The sequence below is a fragment of the Hyperolius riggenbachi genome, chromosome 12, assembly GCF_040937935.1.
Source record: "Hyperolius riggenbachi isolate aHypRig1 chromosome 12, aHypRig1.pri, whole genome shotgun sequence".
NCBI lineage: Eukaryota > Metazoa > Chordata > Amphibia > Anura > Hyperoliidae > Hyperolius > Hyperolius riggenbachi.
The window spans coordinates 176,689,796-176,710,292 of record NC_090657.1 but is presented as its reverse complement, the minus strand read 5'-3'; the positions used below and the strand labels follow the sequence as shown (position 1 = coordinate 176,710,292).

Here is a 20,497-nt window from a genome sequence, read left to right as displayed (position 1 = left end):
GGTATTTTCCCTCCAGGAGTTTTTTCGCCACAACTTTTTTATGAATAGAGCCCTTTGTCCATAGATGCATGACGCACTACCTCACCACCAACTCCTTACTTGACCCCCTACAATCTGGATTCCATCCTGTCCACTCAACAGAAACAGCCCTCGTCAAGGTAGTAAATGATCTCACCCTTGCCAAAGCTGAAGGCAACTACTCCATCCTGCTACTCCTTGACCTTTCCTCTGCATTTGATACAGTTGACCTTCCCCTCCTTCAATCCCTACAATCCTTAAGGTGGCCATACACAGGCCCGATTCGCGGCCGTTTCGACAGCAGATTCGATCCTGGGATTGAATGTGCTGCCAATCGTTCGCGCTAAACGCACCCGCCGATCCGATTTCCTCCCGAAATCGGATCGGTCCGTCAATCGCGCCGTGCAGGAAATTACCCTCGATCGCCCGCGGGTAGGGTGCGCGTCGCTAGCGGCGGCCGATCTGATCAGGTATACATTACCTGACGCTGGCTCCCGGGCGTCTTCTCCGCGCTGCACCGCTCTGTTCCGGCTCCATCTCGCCGCTTCCTGTGTCACTGCAGTGACCAGGAAGTTCAAATAGAGGGCGCTCTATTTGAACCTCCTGGTCACGGAGTGACACAGGAAGCGCCGGGATGGAGCAAGAACAGAGCGGTGCGGAGAAGACGCCTGGGAGCCAGCTTCAGGTAATGTATACGGGGGGGGGGGGGGGGGCACAGGCGGCAGGAGCAGCTCAACAGATTGTGATCGGTTTCAGGCTGAAATCGATTCACAATCTGTTTGCAGTAAAGGCAGCCATACGATCCCTCTCTGATCAGATTCGATCAGATAGGGATCTGTCAGCTGGTCGATCTAATGGCAAATCGACCAGTGTATGGCTACCTTTAGGGATGTATGACAGTGCTCTGGCCTGGATCTCCTCATACCTCTCTCATCGCTGGTTCATCACCTCTTTCGATGGTTCCTCCTCAACTCCCACCCCCTTCTCGGCTGGAGTCTCCCAGGGCTCTGTTCTGGGCCCCCTACTGTTCTCAATTTACACCTCCTCTATCGGCAAAGTCATCTCCTCCCTGGGCTTCAAATACCACCTATATCCCGATGATACCCAAATCTATCTCCCCACCCTCAGTCCCTCCCCCTCCACCATTGACAAGGTCTCCTCCTGCTTCTCGACCATCTCCTCCTGGATGTCAGCTAGGTTCCTGAAGTACTTTTTTCCAGAGTAAAATGAGCCATAAATTACTTTTCTCCTATATTGCTGTCACTTACAGTAGGTAGAAAACACAAGAATAATTCCTATCTAGAGTGTGTACATTATAAAATATAACTTTTATTAATATAATTAAAATAAATTCATATGCCTAATTGACCTAACTGAGGTAGGTTACAAAATCAATGATCAGATATTAATCATTTGTAAACATACATCTGATCAACCTATTCCTCACTAAGGTTGCTATAAAGAAACCCCCCACCACCAATCCGACATGTTTCAGCTCCCCATTTGGAGCCGTCGTCAGGGAATTAAGTGCTAGGGTGCGTGCAAGGTGCATATCTTATAAATTAACAATCATAACATATAGAATAAATGAGAGCTGTGCTCTCTAGCTCAGTCAGGCATCGGCACGTCAGATAAAAGTCTTTGGAAAATGAAAGATCACAGACCAATTTTACCCCCTTTCATGTAGTACGAGAGCCATACTCTACACAGTCTATTCTATGGAGCTGAACTCCACATCAGATAAAAATCTTTGCAAGATGCTGCACACAAAGATGCTGTACAGACACAAAAGATCAGTATCTGCAAAAGATCAATCCCTGCAAAAGATCCATTCCTGCAAAATGCATTCATAGGCTATCATTCATAAAGCATTTCCGCATGCGGAAATGCTTAAAACAGCTGACTTTACCGACCACTTAGCAAAGTCAGCATTCATAAAGCCTCTTTCCGCATGGAAAAATGACACTACCGAGCAGAGTGATAAATCACCGCCTTGTGCGGTGATTATCGGTACAAATGTAGCAAAATGTTCATTCATAAAGATTACCGCAAGCGGTGTGAGGTCGGGAAGTACCGCTCCCTCTGATGTGGCGATACCAATGTAAGTGAATGGAGACACAGACCTCCCAGGCAGCTGCAGCAGAGCGGAACACGGAGAAATGTATCAACTCGGCTGCTTCCGTGTCTCCGCAAGCCTACCGCCTGCCTACCGACAGCCTAGTTCGGGGAATCTCCGCACTGCTATCGCACATAGATACATCTTTATAAATGCCCACCCAGAAGTCTAAAAATCCGCCAGCGGTGTTTTCCTGCACTGATTCTCCTTACCGACAGCCTGTTCATGAATGATAGCCATAGTCTATGACATCTGCAGATCCTCATACACACCTTGTTTAATGGACATTCATCTGCAGATCAGACAATTATCTGAAGATCCAACCTGGTGGATCTGATCTACAGATAATTGTCCGTTAAACAAGGTGTGTATGAGATCTGCAGATATCATAGACTATGCAGATATCATAGACTATGAATGCATTTTGCAGGAACGGATCTTTGGCGGGAACAGATCTTTTGCAGATACTGATCTTTTGTGTCTGTACAGCATCTGTGTGTGCAGCATCTTGCAAAGATTTTTTCCTGATGTGGAGTTCAGCTCCATAGAAAAGACTGTGAAGGTATGGCTCTCATACTACATGAAGGGTGGTAAGATTGGTCTGTGATCTTTCATTTTCCAAAGACTTTTATCTGATGTGTGTACCCACCTTTACTGTAAGAGACAGCAACACAGGAGAAAATTAATTTATGGCTCATCTTACTCTGGAAAAAATGTACTTATTTGTTTATGTTTGCACATTTTTACAATTTTTCACCATAGTGCCCCTTTAACTTGGATAACACTGAGCTCCTGATTTACCCGCCCATTGCTGCATCACCCCTCTAGTCTACTTTAGGCAGGGCTGGATTTTTTATAAGGCACTGTAGGCACGTGCCTACAGGCGTCTTATGTTGGAGAGGTGGCCTTTCCTTCTCAGATCACTGACCTCAGGAGCTTAACTTGCCACATATCACTGACCTCAGGCACTTACACCCTTATCCTTGTCTCATGTCACTAAGGATGATATTAGACAGTGATTAGAGTGTAAGATTCGAAGGACAGTCAGTGACATAAGGCAAGGATTAGAGTTCCTGAATATTTTTACTTGGAGGTGTAGCCTGTCTTCAGGGGCGGAGTTTAGGGCGACACCTGTACCTACAGGCCTCTGAGTTGTAAATCCGGCCCTGACTTTAGGGGACCGTGAGGGAAACCTCATAGACTAGCGCCACTCACGCCACAACTAATACAGTATATTGCATATGACGCATTAACCTAAATAATAATTGCATATACCTGTAGAAGACTCATTTCAGTGAAGAATTATGTTGAAAAGTTTGAAAAAAAAAAACAATACTTATCAAGTGCGAGCCCCCGGAGTTGCCTCTCCGGTGGCCATCTTTAGAGATGGCCGTACATCAATTTTTGGATTCGCGAACTTTGAACTCAAACTTCCGTAAAAGTTCGCGAACAGACGAACCGCACAAACCACGACGTCAATGGGCAGACGAATTTTAAAACCTATAGGAGCTGTTTCTGGCCACTCAAGTGATGGGAAAGTTGTTTCAAGCTGTTGTTAACAGCTGGACTGTGGCATGCTGGAGGGGGATACATGACAAAAGTCCCCCCCAAAATTACGTAGCCGACACAGAGTCAGGTTTTAATCCCTAAAGGGCAGAAATCACAGTACATTCCTACATTTGTGGAATAAAGTGCTGCTTTAAAATGTCCGGAGTGTGTACACGTGGTGGTAATGTAAGGGTTATGTCTGCTTAACACTGACAGACCAAACGCTGCGTTTACCGAGATTGAGTGTTAACCGGTCTGTAAGGCCCTTAGGTGCGTGGTGCTGCATGCGCGATCAACTGAATGGATCAGTGTGGCGTGTAGCACAGGCCTTGTTTTGGGATGGGAAGGAAGTTATTGTATGATGTTGGGCTGTATTCTGTACACGGAGTCACGCCTGTCTGACTGTGACGTGCACCTCAGTGGACACTGCACTAGACAGTGACTGGACGCAGAGGTCTGAGATATATAACACAATCAAAATACAAAAAGTACTGATGATGTTGGGGTGCATTCTGTACAGAACGTGTACCAGTCCCAGTCCTGAGAAAGACTCTTTTCGCCTGCTCAGGACGCTGTATAACCAACTAGAAAGGCAGAACAGAGGCCTAGCTACCGCTTTCCCTATCTCAGCAATGCTCTCTCTCTTCTCTCTATGTAACAACAGTCAAAGAATGGCTGCAGTGCTGTTGTTTTATAAGGGGCGGGGTCCTAGCTTATTGGCTGCCATGTGTCTGCTGAGTAATGTACAGGGTTAAAGTTTAGCTCAATGATGTATAGGGGACGGATCGAACATGCCATGTATTCGCCTGAGGACGTGAACTCGAACACGCGTTCTGCGCTGCGAAATATTCGACAGGCGAATACTTCGGCCCATCTCTCGTCATCTTACCTCATCGCTCTAAGCCGTTCCTGCCTCCTGATTGGAGTAAAAAAAAAACAATTTGTGCCAGCACTTCACCTAGTGGCGCTATATAAGCTATACTTGCTGGTCTGTAGGCTCCGCCCTCACTTTGCTCAGACAACTTTGGGCTCTATTCATAAAACCTTACCGCAAGTTTTCCGCTCAAAACAGCGGATTTTCCCGTCCATTTAGCAAAGTGGGCATTCATAAAAGCTGTTCCCGCATGAAAATCTACAATCCCCCAGCAGAGCGAGAAATTTCCGCCTTCTCCAGTGTTTTTCTAGATTTATCTAGAAAAAAGTAACAAAATGGCCATTCATAAAGATTAGAGGAAGCGGTATGTGGACGGGAAATACCGCTTCCTCTGATTTTGCGGATCACATACAAGTGAATGGGACAGACCTCCCAGAGAGAGCAGTGCACGGAGGGACTCTGCCGGCTGAAGTGTTTCCGCATGTCTTCCGACAGCTTACCGCCAGCTTTCAGCGGGAGATCTCCGCTCTGCTATCTCAGCTGGCAAGATTTCTATGAATGACCACCCAGAAGTGTAAAATACCGCTGCGGTATTTTACCTCCAGGATTTTTTCCGGCTCAGAAGTTTTATGAATAGAGCCCTTTTTATTCTGACTGTGGTCTCTATTCATAAAAAAATTGTGGAGAAAAAACTCCTGGAGGGAAAATACCGTAGCGGTATTTTAGACTTCTGGGTGGTCATTCATAAAAATGTTGGCAGCTGCGATGCAAGTGCAGAGATCTCCCGTTGAAAGCTGGCGGTAAGGTGTTGGAAGGCATGCGGAAACCCTTACGCCGGCAGAGTCCCTCCGTGCACTGCTCTCTCTGGGAGGTCTGTCCCATTCACTTGTATGTAATCCGCAGGCTTCGAGGAAGCGGTATTTCCCGTCCACATACTGCTTCCTCTAATCTTTATGAATGGCCATTTTGTTACTTTTTTCTAGATAAATCTAGAAAAACACTGCAGAAGGCGGAAATTTCTCGCTCTTCTGGGGGATTGTAGATTTTCATGCGGGAACAGCTTTTATGAATGCCCACTTTGCTAAATGGACGGGAAAATCCGCTGTTTTGAGCGGAAAACTTGCGGTAAGGTTTTATGAATAGAGCCCTTTGGGCTCTATTCATAAAAAAGTTGTTGCGAGAAAACTCCTGGAGGGAAAATACCGCAGCGGTATTTTACACTTCTGGGTGGTCATTCAAAAAAAATGTTGGCAGCTGCGATGCAAGTGCGGAGATCTCCCGCTGAAGGCTGGCGGTAAGCTGTCGGAAGGCATGCGGAAACACTTCAGCCGGCAGAGTCCCTCCGTGCGCTGCTCTCTCTGGGAGGTCTGTCCCATTCACTTGTATGTAATCCGCAAAATCAGAGGAAGCGGTATTTCCCGTCCACATACCGCTTCCTCTAATCTTTATGAATGGCCATTTTGTTACTTTTTTCTAGATAAATCTAGAAAAACACAGCAGAAGGCGGAAATTTCTCGCTCTGCTGGGGGATTGTAGATTTTCATGCGGGAACAGCTTTTATGAATGCCCACTTTGCTAAATGGTCGGGAAAGTCCGCTGTTTTGAGCGGAAAACTTGCGGTAACCTTTTATGAACAGAGCCCTTTATGCTCGCACCGCACTCGTCGCCCGGTAATGCACCACATGCCGGATCTGGGGCGACGCAATTATATTGTCTGTGCCGCAACGCAACTGACGGTGAATTCGAGTTGTTGAGGGGAAGGAGGGAGAATTTGGTCTACAAGAGCTGCAGTTAGTGGGAGCGGAATGAGATTCAGAAAGTAGTGATGGTCAAGTAGATGCAGATAACTTCGAATTGATGCAAATTTATGCAGCTTAAAAATGAACCAATCGAATTTTACCTCAGCAGGATTTGATTGGTTCATTTTCAAGCGTGCATAAAAATTTGCATAAATTTGCATCAACTTGAAGTTATTTGCATCTACTTGACCATCACTATTGACTATCACTACTTCTGATAGATCTTGTTTGGCAGTGAGCTAGTTAACGGGTTCCGCTGATGAGGTCATGCTATAAATCCAGTCTGCCTATACTCTGCTTTCTCCTCTATTGCGAGAACCTGCTGGTTGTAGAGGTAGGATGTTGTTAGTGATTAGCCTTGAGGCTAGTTTTACACTGAAAATGTATGTGCTATAATCCCCAGAAATATGTTTGTAGCAGTGCATAGGTGAAAAAGCTTTCATTTAAAATGCATTGAGGTAACCTTCTCCATGGGGACACCTGACCTCTCTTTTACCTATGCTGTGTATCGGTTGTGCTGTGTGATAAAGTTCCCTGCAATACATTCACCGTAAACTCAAGACCCTGCACCTAAACTAGCTTCTTCATCTATCACTTACTGAGTAAAGCTGTGTACATGTACTTAATCTAGGGATGTATGGGCAGATTTGAATGAGACAGATCACTCTCTGAGTTTGATCAGAGTGACCGCTGTTGGATGCCCATACACTGCAGACTGTTTCCTGAAAGATTTTAGCATTATTTCTTTTTTTGGGGGGGGGGGATTGGCCTTGGGATGCTTCCTTTGTTGCTGCCCTTAATGTAAATGTAGCACCTGCCTGTGCATTAAAATACTTTACCTGTTCGCTGTTGCCCGCCATGGTGCCCATCCATCTTCCACTTGTGCATTCCTGGCCCATGTGGATACCGTCATATTGCGTGTGGGGTACATGTGTGATGTCACACACGTGCCATGTTTTACATGCCAGCAGCGTGTGTGGCGTGTTGTGGAAGCTGGGTGGGCACTGCGGCGGGTAACAGCAGACAGGCAAAGTGTAAATGCACAGGCAGGGAGGCACATTTACATTCAGTGCTAGGGGTTTTGTTGCTTGTCTTGATACTGTACACCATTACCTTCCTACACAAGATTGACCACGTCGGACCATTTTCCAGCATGTCCAATTAATAGTCCACCAGTTTTGGGCAGAAATTGTGTATTGGGCATTCTTATGACGGCACGGATTTGCATCTGGTTTGAGCACTGAGTCAGATGGTCGATTGGCCAGTTTGGCCACTAAATTGCTGACCAAAGCGTTTTGCTGATTTCGGCAAAATGCTAAACCGCTAGTGTAATAAAACCCCTATGGGCCCGTTCTTACTTGGGCGTGAAATGCAAACGCGTAGCCTGCACCATTTTCAGGCTATTTCCCGCGATCGCGTTTCAGTGCTATAGAAGCGCTAAACGCTGCAGTGTTCACTGATTTTTTTTTTTTATTTATTATTTTTCCCCCACTGAAAAATCACTGCCTCAACGCCAGCGGTAATCGCTGACGTTTTGCGCTTTCACATGTGAATGGGCCTTAACTGTTGCTGTGGTGGGGCGCATGTGCTGTATAGCGGAGTGGCGCAGTACTGGTCGCTGTGATGGGGTGACTGATGCTAGGTGCACACATAGCAGAAATGCTAACGTTGTGGGAAACGCTGCAAGAAGTTTTGTGATTTTTCTGCTTCCTGTTGTCGTCCTAGTTATTTGCATAAAATGCAATTGAAAACTCCTATGCGGTTTGTACATGCGACAAGCTTGAAAAATGCATCTGCGGTAAAAATGCAAACACACCAAAAACAGTAAAAATGCACACAAAATGCACATGACCTAAAACACGACCTTTCATGTTATGAGTGCACCTACCCTCAGGATGGAGTAATGTGTGAGAGAGTGATGTGCTCATCTGTTGATTGCTTGTTGTTGGTATCTAATGCCTGATGCACAGCATGATTGGCTCAGGAAAATGCGTACACAGCCTGTGTATTGCCAGCGATTGATCCTGAGCTCAAAATTGGTCACTCTCGATCTGAAGCAGCTCAGACCTGCTGGTAAATGTCAATTGGAATACTGGCCATAGTTGTGTATGTTAAAAATTTATTTTCAATCAATACTCAATAGTAAATGTGATCAGAATTTGGAAAAATTGCATACATGTGTAAATTAGCTTTTTTTCTATCACTCATTCAAATAGGATCTGAAGTCAAAACTGTAGTGTGTGTGTGGGGTGTGTGTCTGTGTCCACATTAGATTTTGAGTTCTCATGTGTCCTTTTACCCCATAGTATCCTAGCAGATTCAGGTGGGGGGAGTGTTTAGTTACCTAGATGTATGGGTTATTGGAGGAATCTGGCTGAGCCATGCAAATACAGGGACATAATGCAAACTCCATGCTGCTAGACACACACACGCACATGCACCACCACTGAGGTAAGTATCTAACTCTGTACTTTGGCAAGTACCCTTTATGTTCTCTGTGCTCCTGGAAATGTATTTCATTTAAAGGACACTTGAAGCGACAGATATGGAGGCTGCCATATTTCCTTTTGCTCAATACCAGTTGCCTGGCATGCCTGCTTATCTCTCTGGCTGCAGTAGTATGTGAGTCACAGCCCTGAAACAAGCATATGGTAAATGCAGACTGACTTCAGTCAGAATATCTGATCTGCATGCTTGTTCTGGGTCTATGGCTAGAAGTATTTGAGTATCGGCAAGACAGCCAGGCAGTGTGGATTATTTAAAAGAAAATAAATCAGCCTTTGTACCCCTCTCGCTTCAGGTGTGATTTAAAGTGAATCTGAAGCTAAAATGGAAAAAAGATGCTCGCCTAAGGAGGGAAGGCTCTGGGTCCCATAGCCTTCAAGTTCCTCTTGTGGTCCCCTCGTTCCTCACAGGCTACTCCAATTAAAGTGGATCCGAGGTGAACTTTTACTCATTGCATAATTGGGCTCTATTCTCAAAGACTTCCCGCATGCGGTAAAGTATATGCGGGAAGTTACCGACCAAAACACCGCCACATTGAAATTCTCAAAATGTCCTGCATGTTTTTTCCGCATGCGGAAAAAGTGTGGTAAAAGTGCGGGATTCATGCGGAAAAATTTCCGCAAAAGTCGGTATTTTCCGCAATAAAACAATTCTCAAAAATGTTCAGGCGCATAATTTCGTCAATTACTTTTTTTAAATTTTTTTTTTTTTTTTTTTTTTTTAATCACCTACAAGTAGTAGGTGATATATTCCGCATCCCATTGACTTTAATGAAGTCTGGAGGCTTAAGGGCTGTGCTTCCTGGACTTTAACTTTTTTTTTTTTTTTTTTAAACACTTTTTCATGCGACCTTTTTACCGCATGATTCCCGCATGAATAATCGCTGTTTCCGCATCTTTTTTTCCGCATGCGGCAAACATGCGGAAAATGTTAGAGAATGCTGAAAAAATGCGGAGTGTTGCGATTACGACTTTCAGTCGGTTTCGATTATAACTGTCAGTATGTTGCGATTATGACTTTCAGTATGTTGTGATTATGATTTTTAGTATGTTGCGATTAAGACTTTGTCTCTTTCCATTAGGACTTTGTCTCTTTCCATGAGGGCTTTGTCTCTTTCCATGAGGACTTTGTCTCTTTCCATGAGGACTTTGTCTCTTTCCATGAGGACTTTGTCTCTTTCCATGAGGACTTTGTCTCTTTCCATGAGGACTTTGTCTCTTTCCATGAGGACTTTGTCTCTTTCCATGAGGACTTTGTCTCTTTCCATGAGGACTTTGTCTCTTTCCATGAGGACTTTGTCTCTTTCCATGAGGACTTTGTCTCTTTCCATGAGGACTTTGTCTCTTTCCATGAGGACTTTGTCTCTTTCCATGAGGACTTTGTCTCTTTCCATGAGGACTTTGTCTCTTTCCATGAGGACTTTGAGTCTTTCCATGAGGACTTTGAGTCTTTCCATGAGGACTTTGAGTCTTTCCATGAGGACTTTGAGTCTTTCCATGAGGACTTTGAGTCTTTCCATGAGGACTTTGAGTCTTTCCATGAGGACTTTGAGTCTTTCCATGAGGACTTTGAGTCTTTCCATGAGGACTTTGAGTCTTTCCATGAGGACTTTGAGTCTTTCCATGAGGACTTTGAGTCTTTCCATGAGGACTTTGAGTCTTTCCATGAGGACTTTGAGTCTTTCCATGAGGACTTTGAGTCTTTCCATGAGGACTTTGAGTCTTTCCATGAGGACTTTGAGTCTTTCCATGAGGACTTTGAGTCTTTCCATGAGGACTTTGAGTCTTTCCATGAGGACTTTGAGTCTTTCCATGAGGACTTTGAGTCTTTCCATGAGGACTTTGAGTCTTTCCATGAGGACTTTGAGTCTTTCCATGAGGACTTTGAGTCTTTCCATGAGGACTTTGAGTCTTTCCATGAGGACTTTGAGTCTTTCCATGAGGACTTTGAGTCTTTCCATGAGGACTTTGAGTCTTTCCATGAGGACTTTGAGTCTTTCCATGAGGACTTTGAGTCTTTCCATGAGGACTTTGAGTCTTTCCATGAGGACTTTGAGTCTTTCCATGAGGACTTTGAGTCTTTCCATGAGGACTTTGAGTCTTTCCATGAGGACTTTGAGTCTTTCCATGAGGACTTTGAGTCTTTCCATGAGGACTTTGAGTCTTTCCATGAGGACTTTGAGTCTTTCCATGAGGACTTTGAGTCTTTCCATGAGGACTTCGTCTGTTTTGATTTTGACTTCGAGCCTCTTTCGAATTGGTCTGATATACAGGCCGGCACTTTACCTATGCTGGCTGTGGAGATTGAAAATCTTGTAGAGAGGATATAGGTGGAGAGCAGAGTTGACAATCCTGCTCTGAGGGCCAGTGCGGTTCTGTGGCAGAACTGTTCTGCATGGGAATTTACTGCCCATACGATTCTGTGGACCTATGCATAGTACGGTGTTTTGGCAGAGTATTGCTCCAGGGTTGTGGCCCTCCCTAGTTATGTCTTTTCAGACTACTTGTTTATCTCTCCAGTGTCCCGTATGACGGCTAGAGAATATTAGTTAGACTTACCGGTAACTGTATTTCTAGACGTCATACAGGACACCAACCCACCTCTATTCCTGTCGCACTCTCTTACGGCTATTGGATTGGGGGTTTATGGGTTACACTTCTTTTGAGGTGTTTTAGTTGGAAGTTACTTTCATTACACTGAGGAGCCAGGGGAGGGTGGGGGCTATTAATACTCTTTTTACTCTTTCAGGTGGTTTCCACTGATTGGATGGGCGGAGCCACATCTCCAGTGTCCCGTATGACGTCTAGAAATACAGTTACCGGTAAGTCTAACTGTAATATTTCATCTCGGATCCGCTGCCGTGAGAGGCTCTGGTAGTCTTCGGGGAACTGTGTGCTCCTGTAGATGGGCGGCTCCGTACTGTGCATGCAAGAGAGCGTGTACTGAGCCGCCCGTGTACAGGAGGACTCGGTTCCCCGAAGACTCCCGGAGCCTCCCACGGCAGGAGAGAACAGTCTTTCACCCATTAGTCAAAGACAGCTAATGAGACAGGCAGCATAAAATAAACCTCAGCCTTCCTATCCCTCTGCTTCAGTGTCATGACGACTTCTGACATGATATGATGAAGAAAAAATTGTAAGCAACCAGTGCCACCTTGTGGTAAGCTGGAAAAATGAATATTACAACAAAATGTGGGTTACAACTTTACAGAATGTAACCGCATCCCTGAATTGCCTGTAGTTGAGAGTGGTCTCTGCAGTGCTGGGTTCCCACCAGCACTCAATCTCCAAAGGCCAGCAAGAGTGGGCACTGTAGAGTCCACTCCAGAGGCTGTGGGACTCCGGGGCAGGTGTTTATATGAACTATTGACTCCACCTCCTTTTTTACTATCTATGCCCTGCACTCAGAAGCTGTTCCCTGCCAGGAACGTTTTATGGCTGTAATTCCTTTTCAGTGAAGGTTACACAATACTCCAAGGTACTGGCTGGAGAGAAACTGTCACTTGCATGCCTGAATGTTTTCTCTCAAGCAGAAAAAGAAATAGAACAGTCTAATTATTTGTATGTTTGTCACCCCAGGAGGGATTGGACGACTTCTGTACAGATGCATCAATAGCCTAGTGCAGGAGTCTCAAACTCAAATTACCTGGGGGCCGCAGGAGGAAAAGTCAGGATGAGGCTGGGCCGCATAAGGAATTTCACAATCGCGGCGCATCGCCGCCTCTGCCCGCCCCTCTCACTCTTCCTTCACAGGGGGGCGGGGAGAGGCAGCGATCCGTGCGGCGATTGACGTCAGGAGGGGCAGAGCTGAAGCTGAAAGCTCTGCCCCTTCCAGGAAATGCCTGCGGATTGCCCCCCGGGCGATTTGGATCGTTTAGCGGCGGATTATTTGGGAGCACTGAAGCGAACTATAAGGAAGCTTTTGCCTGCGAGGGCCACAAAATGTATCGAGGGCCGCAAATGGGCCGCGAGTTTGAGACCGCTGGCCTAGAGGCTAGTGACGTGTTGCAAGGTGAGAGGCAGGACACTATGTGATGCTTTCTGGCAGGTGAGATGAGCACAACAATATGGTCAGATGTCCCTAGAGATCCAGCATGCTGGATTCTTGCCTGAAATGGTCCCTTCTGGCTGCCTAGACCAAGTTTTGTCTAGGTTTAGGGTTATGTAGCTTTAGTGAGTGAGCATTGACCTCCTGCATGCTCCATGCACATAGTTATTGAATTGTATGCTAAATTATTTTTTTTTTTCAGGTGACCTGCAGACTGCAGTTAGTGTGAAGCACTGATTTTCATATTTACAGGTGAGCAGTGTGTTCTGTTACGTTGAGGTACAGGAGTCTAATGGATGGTGGGGAGGGTGAACAGCATCACCACCCTCTGAGTATCTCAGCTAGTGAGCCTTCTACCACTGGTCATGCAGGCAACACACTGTGGAGAGTTTCTCAGGTCCAGCCACCTCTTGGTAAAATCCATAGCAATTAGCTGGGAAATCCAATCCATTGGTTCTGCCTTTATAGACAAGGGGGAAGGGTGCATCTATATCATGTTATCGTGAATGCAGTTGTTTGACCGCAAGACTAGGGTGGCATAAATGGCTGGAGAGAGATTAAAAGTGGCTCAGGCTTTGGGTGGCAGACGCTCTGCAGCGGTGGTTGTGATGTTCAATGAGAATTGTTCCATGGGGGAATGGGAGGCTTTTTTGGTAATGTGTAAATGTATCCAATTAAAAATGATTTTGTTTGGGGAAACTTTTTTTTTTTTGTGTGAGCAATAGGAACAAGTTTTGTAACTTGTAGTTCCTGCCCCCTGTAAAAGCCCAAGTTACTGGATGTGAGGAGAGTAGGTGTGTATGCTGTAATAGCGCAGGAGATATTGGCACAGCGGCATCACCATAGACCATAATGGGAATTATGGCTAAAGGGACGCACAGTGAGTAACTTCGGCACCGTCAGAAGATTGAGCTGAAATTACTTTTTAAAATGCTCTAATTCGGCTGCCAGCAATAGCTGGAAGCCAAATTACCATTCCCTACATTTCACGTGGACTTGGAGGGGGAATGATAATTAACGCTGCCAGGACTTGTGCAGCAGGGATGCAAGTAGGTGGCTTTATCTGCACTGCAGGGATATCTCCTTATTTACTCTGAAACGGTGGCAACAAAACAGCCAGGAGAGCAAAGCCACCTAAAACCAGGGACCAGAAGAGGAGCTGCTGTCCAATGGTCTTGCAGTACTCTGCTGGTCATATGTATATTTGCTGTAGCCACCTGCTTTTGCTGTGCCCTGGTGTGGCCTTTGCCACATGTGACACTGATTTTAGGTACATATTAGATTCTGTTAGCCAGTCTTTTCTTTACTCATTAGACCTTTGCTCATATTATTAGTAGGAATCACCAGTCCCATTGATGGTCAGCCTTCATGTTGGATCACCACAGTCTCAAACACACTAGATAAAAGGATAATCCTCAAGTGAGAAAATTACCAGGGGGCTTTTTCAGGGCTGGGTTTAACATTAGGCACTGCAGGCCTGTGCCTGCAGGCGCTTGCTGATGGAAAGGCAGCTCATGCCCCTCGCCAAGTGCCTCCCTCCTGCCTTACCGATGCAGAGTCCCAAGTGGAGTGTAAATTAGAGGTTACTCACCCCGGTCTCGGCATTCCACTGACCAAATCTCCTGACTCAGTATTGAGGGTACTCTGGTTACCTAATAAGGTAGATACCTATGTAGCTGTAGCTACCTATGACTGGCAAGGGAACTAAGGGAGAAGTGACAGCTGGGTCAGCCAGCACCCGTGTGGTACATTTTGGTGGGGATTTTTGGGTTCATAGAGGTGGAAGTCTAGGGTGCCAGAACATCTGTCTATATGCTCTTGTGATGTAAATCCTAGGCTGCTGCCCCTTCTGAGGCAGGGACCAGGGAGCTGTTGTCCCATGTGAGGTTTTGGCCTCCGGTGGTTTTTGCCCAACATTGCAGAGACCCAAGGTGACTGTCATGTGTGACTTTCCTCACATGGAATATCAACCCCCTGAGAACATCATGGTACAACAGCCCCCCCTAGTCAGTGCCTCACATGGCGCAGCAGCTACCTGGTCAGTAGTCAATGACCAGGGGGTTGTTGTGTAAGGTGAGGCAGTAACCAGGGGTCTGTAACAGGTTGCTGTTGTCCTGGGTGTTGGAATACCCTGTAGTATCTACCTCTGTAAGATCACGAACTCAGTATAAAGAGTAACTTCTACAGCGTTATGATTACAAATATTGGGTTAAAGCGGAATATAACCCTGCATTTCAACTTTGCTCTAAAACATTATTTACAGTATATTGTATGCAACCAGCATTTTTTTTTTTTTACTAGACCAGCATTGGAAGGGTTACACAGGGCTTTAAAGCTCCTGGAGATTTCTGCAGACGCATCCGAAGCTGAAATAGATACATTTTGTTTACATAAATGTATCTAAGTGTTAAATGTGACTCACTCTCTCTCACTGAGAAGGAGCTTAGAGGACAGCCAAAGAGTGTGTAACATTTATCAATAGATACATCTAACTAAATAGAATGTAACAATCTGAACTTCTGCATATCTCTCCACGGAACTTGAAACCTCTGTGTTTAACACTTCCAATGCTGGTCTAGTAAAAAAAAAAATGCTTTTTGCATATAATATGCTGTAAATAATGTTTTAGAGCAAAGTTGAAATGCAGGGTTATATTCCGCTTTAAGTGGAGTTCCGTCCCTCCTACAGCAGTAAAAGTTTTTTATTGATTTCTCTTGGAATAATCTCAAAGCACTGTTTGGATTTTTATATAAATTTTATACTTTTCAAAAAGCAATATATACAGCCAGGGCCGGCCCTAGACTTTTTGCCGCCTGAGGCAAATTTTGAAAAAATTATTGCTGCCGCCGCCCCCCCGTGGGGGAGGGGGGGCCGCCGCCGCCGCCGAGCTGGAGGGGTAGCGGGCAGGGCGGGGGTATTGGGCCTAGCGGCGGGGAGGGGGGTCGGACCCCCCCCTCCCTCGCCTGGGTCCCCCGTCCTCCGCTCCCCTCCAGCCTTAAATCCATCAGAAGCGCAACTCTCGTAAGAGGCAGTGGGCGGGGAAGACTCACCTCTTCCTCGCTCGATCCAGCGTGCGCTCCACTGACGTCCCTTCCTGCAGCGCCGTCCATCTACAATACAGTGGGCGGCGTTGCAGGAAGTGACGTCAGTGGAGCGCACGCTGGATCGAGCGAGGAAGAGGTGAGTCTTCCCCGCCCACTGCCTCTTACGAGAGTTGCGCTTCTGATGGATTTAAGGCTGGAGGGGAGCGGAGGACGGGGGACCCAGGCGAGGGAGGGGGGGGGTCCGACCCCCCTCCCCGCCGCTAGGCCCAATACCCCCGTCCTGCCCGCTACCCCTCCAGCTGGGCGGCCGGCTCCTCGCACCCTCCGACGGGCGGATGCCGCCCCTAGAAATTTGCCGCCTGAGGCAAAAGTTTCACCCCGCCTCATGAGCGGGCCGGCCCTGTATACAGCAGAAAAAATGAATCTTCAAGATGTTCAGAGTTCAGTTTCATAAAATAAACTTTAAACTTTTATCTTGCAGATCTTAAATTGTAGATCTAAAGTTGGTTAATGTTGAACTATTTCTGAGTATCTCTAGTAGTCGCTGAGAACACAATGTTCTAATGATGCTAATAAACAATCCCAACTCTCAATGCTTAATAGGCAAAGCTAAAAATTCATTGCTAAGAATCGCCAGAATATAATATCAATAAGGCTTGCCTCTCCTCAATTTATGTAGAAGGTCTTATCCCAAGGTAGCTGTTGCCAAGATGTGAAAAACCTGCTCAGCCTCCATTCCTTATACTCCATTTTTAAAATGCCTAAAAAAAACGGAATTTTCCATATCTTGGAATGTTTATGCGTCATTTTGACTTATCTTATTTGCAAAGGCTGACATTTTAATTTTGTAATTGGGTACACAGACATCTAGACTGCCATGACCTCAATATTAGAGAAATGTCAGACACTGGGTCTCCAGAATTGAAAACTTCTCCCATATCTATGTTCCATGTTGGCTTATGATATCTGTCTTATCCTGAGGATCTTTCTGAAATGCTGTCTGCCATCGTGGCTCACTAAAATACATAGGCCTGTAAACAACCGTATTTAGACTTGCAGTAAACTAATACTTAAACACGATATTTAAACACTATGCTATCTAAAGGGGCACTATGGCGAAAAATTGTAAAATTTAAAATATGTGCAAACATACAAATTTTTTTTTTTTAGCGTAAAATGAGCCATAAATTACTTTCCTCCTATGTTGCTGTCGCTCTGACACAGGTGACCTGGGTTCGACGCTCTGCCTGTTCAGTAGGCCAGCACCTATTCAGTAGGAGATCTTGGGCAAGTCTCCTTAACACTGCTACTGCCTCTAGAGTGCACCCTAGTGGCTGCAGCTCTGGCGCTTGGAGTCAGCCCGGAAGTGCAATATAAATGTTCTGTCTGTTTTGTGTAAAGAATAAAAGCCTTGCTTAGAATCTCCTACGAAGAGATGTGCTAATCCAAAACCTGTCGCGTCTGTCAGATTTCTACTACATACTGTAAGTGATGGTAACATAGGAGAAAAGTAATTTATGGCTCATTTTACTCTGGGGAAAAGTACTTATTTGTCTGTTTGCACATATTTTCAATTTTTCACCATAGTGCCTTTTTAAAGAGTAATCAAATAACGTGTATATTGATCAGCTATCTAATTCCATTCTATAATCTATGAAGAAATCGTTAATTTTATAATTTTTTTTTTTAAACATATAAACTTTACAAAAATGCCAGATGGCAGTCTAACATTTTGTATTAAGCTTTCGATTATAACATGCTTTATCTGACCTTTTTATAAGTGTCACAATGAGCTACCATAACATGATTGCTTTCAGCACTAATTTCAAAGTAGATACACTGCAGTTCCCAAAATAGACATGGCAACATTACTCTGTTTGGAACTGTTAACCAAGTCTCCATAAAAGTATAAAAAATTTCCCTTGGAAAAATCCTTCAGAATATATTTGAAATTAAGCTATTTGCACTCTTTTGCCAAGACTATTTGAATCATCATAGTTGACTAAAAAGAATATAGAAGGCAGGGTTTCAATGTGGTTATAACAGGAGTCTGACATGGATGGTTGTTGTCCCTTATGACAGTGACCCAGGTGGCTTTAGTTTTGTCTCATGTTATGTGGATGTTGCCCCATGTGATGTTCCCAGGTGGCTGTTGTGATGTGGTTGTCCCATGTGACAGTGATCCCGGTTGCTTTTGTCCCATGTGGTCACCCAGGCTGGCTGTTGACCAATGTGATGTAGCTTTTCCATGTGACAGTGAGCCTGGTTAATGATGCTGACTCTGATCCATCTGTCTCTTCCAGAACCACCCGTGTTGCCTCCACTGAGCTGCTGTTTCTTCCACTCCAGCCCGTCGCTGGGGCACAAGTCCAGTATGGATGAGGAGGAGATCCTCAGACACTTCCTTGGGAGCTGGGCGCCCACCGGCGTGGATCCTTCGGCCCCGGTGAAGGCCAGTATGCGGCGGGAGAGGAGGAGACTGCGAACGTTCAGCGTGTGGCCGGGGCCGGACACAATCACCCCCCGGCAGCTGGCCCGGGCTGGTTTCTTCTACCTGGGCCCCGGGGACAGGGTGCAATGCTTCTGTTGCGGAGGGGTGCTCAGGTGCTGGGAGCCGGGGGACAAGCCGGTGGCCGAGCACCAGAAGTTCTTCCCCTCTTGCCCATTCGTCATGGGCATAGAGGTGGGCAACATCCCCCTGGAGGAGGGCAGTGACTCTGTGGATGGGCAGATCCTGGGCCAGCTGCACAGATTCCCGGCGGGGGAGGAGGAAGAAGACGACTCCTGGCAGGCGGTCTACCCAGAACTGGTGGAGGAAAGGCAGAGGCTGAGCACCTTCCACAACTGGCCACAACACACTGGTGTGACCCCCGCCCAGTTGGCCCGGGCTGGCTTCTTCTACACTGGTATGTACTGGGGAGGTGGAGAAAAACTCCTGACCCAAACCTAGACTCTGGCCAGGTGCCCCCCAAACCCCGATCTAAACCCTGGCCAGGTGTCCTTGTTCTCTCCCCCCCCCCCCCCCCCGCCCTAAACTCTGGCCAGGTGCCCCCAACCTAAACCCTGGCCAGGTGTCTCCCTAAACTCGAGCCATGTGACTTTCCCAAAGTCCCTGACCTAAATAATGGCCAGCTGTCATCCCCAACTTCCCGACCTAAACTCTGGGTAGGATAGTGACCCACCTCCTGATCCAGACCCTGGCTCCCCTCTGGTCTGCTCCCTGCCAATTTCCTGACCTAAAACCTTTCCTGGTGTTGCCTTCTGACATTCTCCTACTCAAACATGTCCTGTCCCATCTCCTGACCAAAACCCTTGCGCTGACGTCCCAAAGACCCAAATCCTGTGTAGTGTCTGTCCGCGACCTAAATTCCAACCCAGTGCCTGTTCCTGACATCTCCATAGACCCAACTCCACATGCCTCTCCCTAATAAGACTTCAAATAGGACTTTTATGCACTATACAGTATACCACTTTTTTTTTTTTTTTTTTTTTATATACTTAGATCAGTCTTTTTACTAAAAACAGTCCAACAGAACATCGTAAAGAATATCCAACCTATAATTCAACAGATCTGCCAATTTATCTATGGCCAATTGAATATTCTGTTGATGGTATTAACATTTTTACAATTAAAAGTGAACCTTGTAAATTGATACTATGATAGTTACATAGGAACATCAATTGTAAGACAAACTTTTTCTTTAATGGATTAGAAACTCCACATTGGATGTGTATGCTGGTCGACTATACATTTACAATTAAAAACTATTTTGTAAAAATATTTAGTGGATTGTTCTCCACATGTAACAGGCACACCCCTATTGACCAGAAAATTCCCATTTTTCTACAAGAGTACCTAGCAGCACAAGGTATGAGAATCAGGCTGTTGGGAACCCTTTGGAATAACTGTTTTGTATGCTTACATACAAGCAAGACATAAGCTTTGGCTCTAGCCCTTGCAATGTATAGTTCTGAGGTATAGAACTTATTTTTTTTATACCCAAAAACAAATCCATAGTTCACGGATCTGTGCAATCATCTGATTGGACAGGCTGGAATTTCTGAAACGCTGGACTGTCTCAAAGCGGACCTGAACTCAGAACTTCCCCTCTGCTCTAAAAGAGAAGGCAACAGTATAAAAAACTTTAGCCTAGGTTTACAGTGGGACGTTGCAAAAAGTCAACGCTTATGAACACCGTGTTAACGTCACGTGCAATGAAGCATACAGGCAATGAAAAGTATGCTTCCCTGTATCTGTTGACGTCTGCGTTTTTAGAGCATAATGCAACATTTTACAACGCAATGCTAACATTGCACTGTGAACGTCACATAGCCTTATCATTGCAGTTTGGTAAACTGCGTTGTATAACTTTATAGCACGGGACCATAACTTCTCACTGTGAACCTGGGATTAAACAAACATTTTTGTTACAGCTGATACAAATCCTGCAATAAATCTGCCGTGTATCTACTTCCTACTTTCATGGAAGTAGATATTAACATCCTGTTTACCAATTGCCTCTCTGCCATGGCAGTCAGCTGACGC

The 20,497-nt window shown here is 45.6% G+C and overlaps 2 protein-coding genes across 5 annotated transcripts in view; one reads left to right on the top strand and one right to left on the bottom strand.

The window, feature by feature from the left end:
* BIRC7 (baculoviral IAP repeat containing 7) overlaps nt 1-20,497 on the top strand; it is a 41,231-nt gene that overhangs the window by 4,335 nt on the left and 16,399 nt on the right. For 2 of the 3 annotated variants that reach the window (XM_068262409.1, XM_068262411.1), the window contains exons 2-3: nt 13,110-13,159; nt 18,255-18,857. In XM_068262409.1, coding sequence (XP_068118510.1) covers nt 18,326-18,857 — 532 coding nt within the window. In that variant the 5' untranslated portion in view covers nt 13,110-13,159; nt 18,255-18,325. Of the gene's footprint in view, nt 1-9,155; nt 9,297-11,608; nt 11,682-13,109; nt 13,160-18,254; nt 18,858-20,497 lie in introns of those variants that run through there. The other variant, XM_068262410.1, reaches the window with a different exon arrangement.
* The window catches only part of YTHDF1 (YTH N6-methyladenosine RNA binding protein F1), an 87,833-nt gene that overhangs the window by 67,063 nt on the left and 273 nt on the right, over nt 1-20,497 (bottom strand). The gene's annotated exons all lie outside the window — the stretch shown is intronic.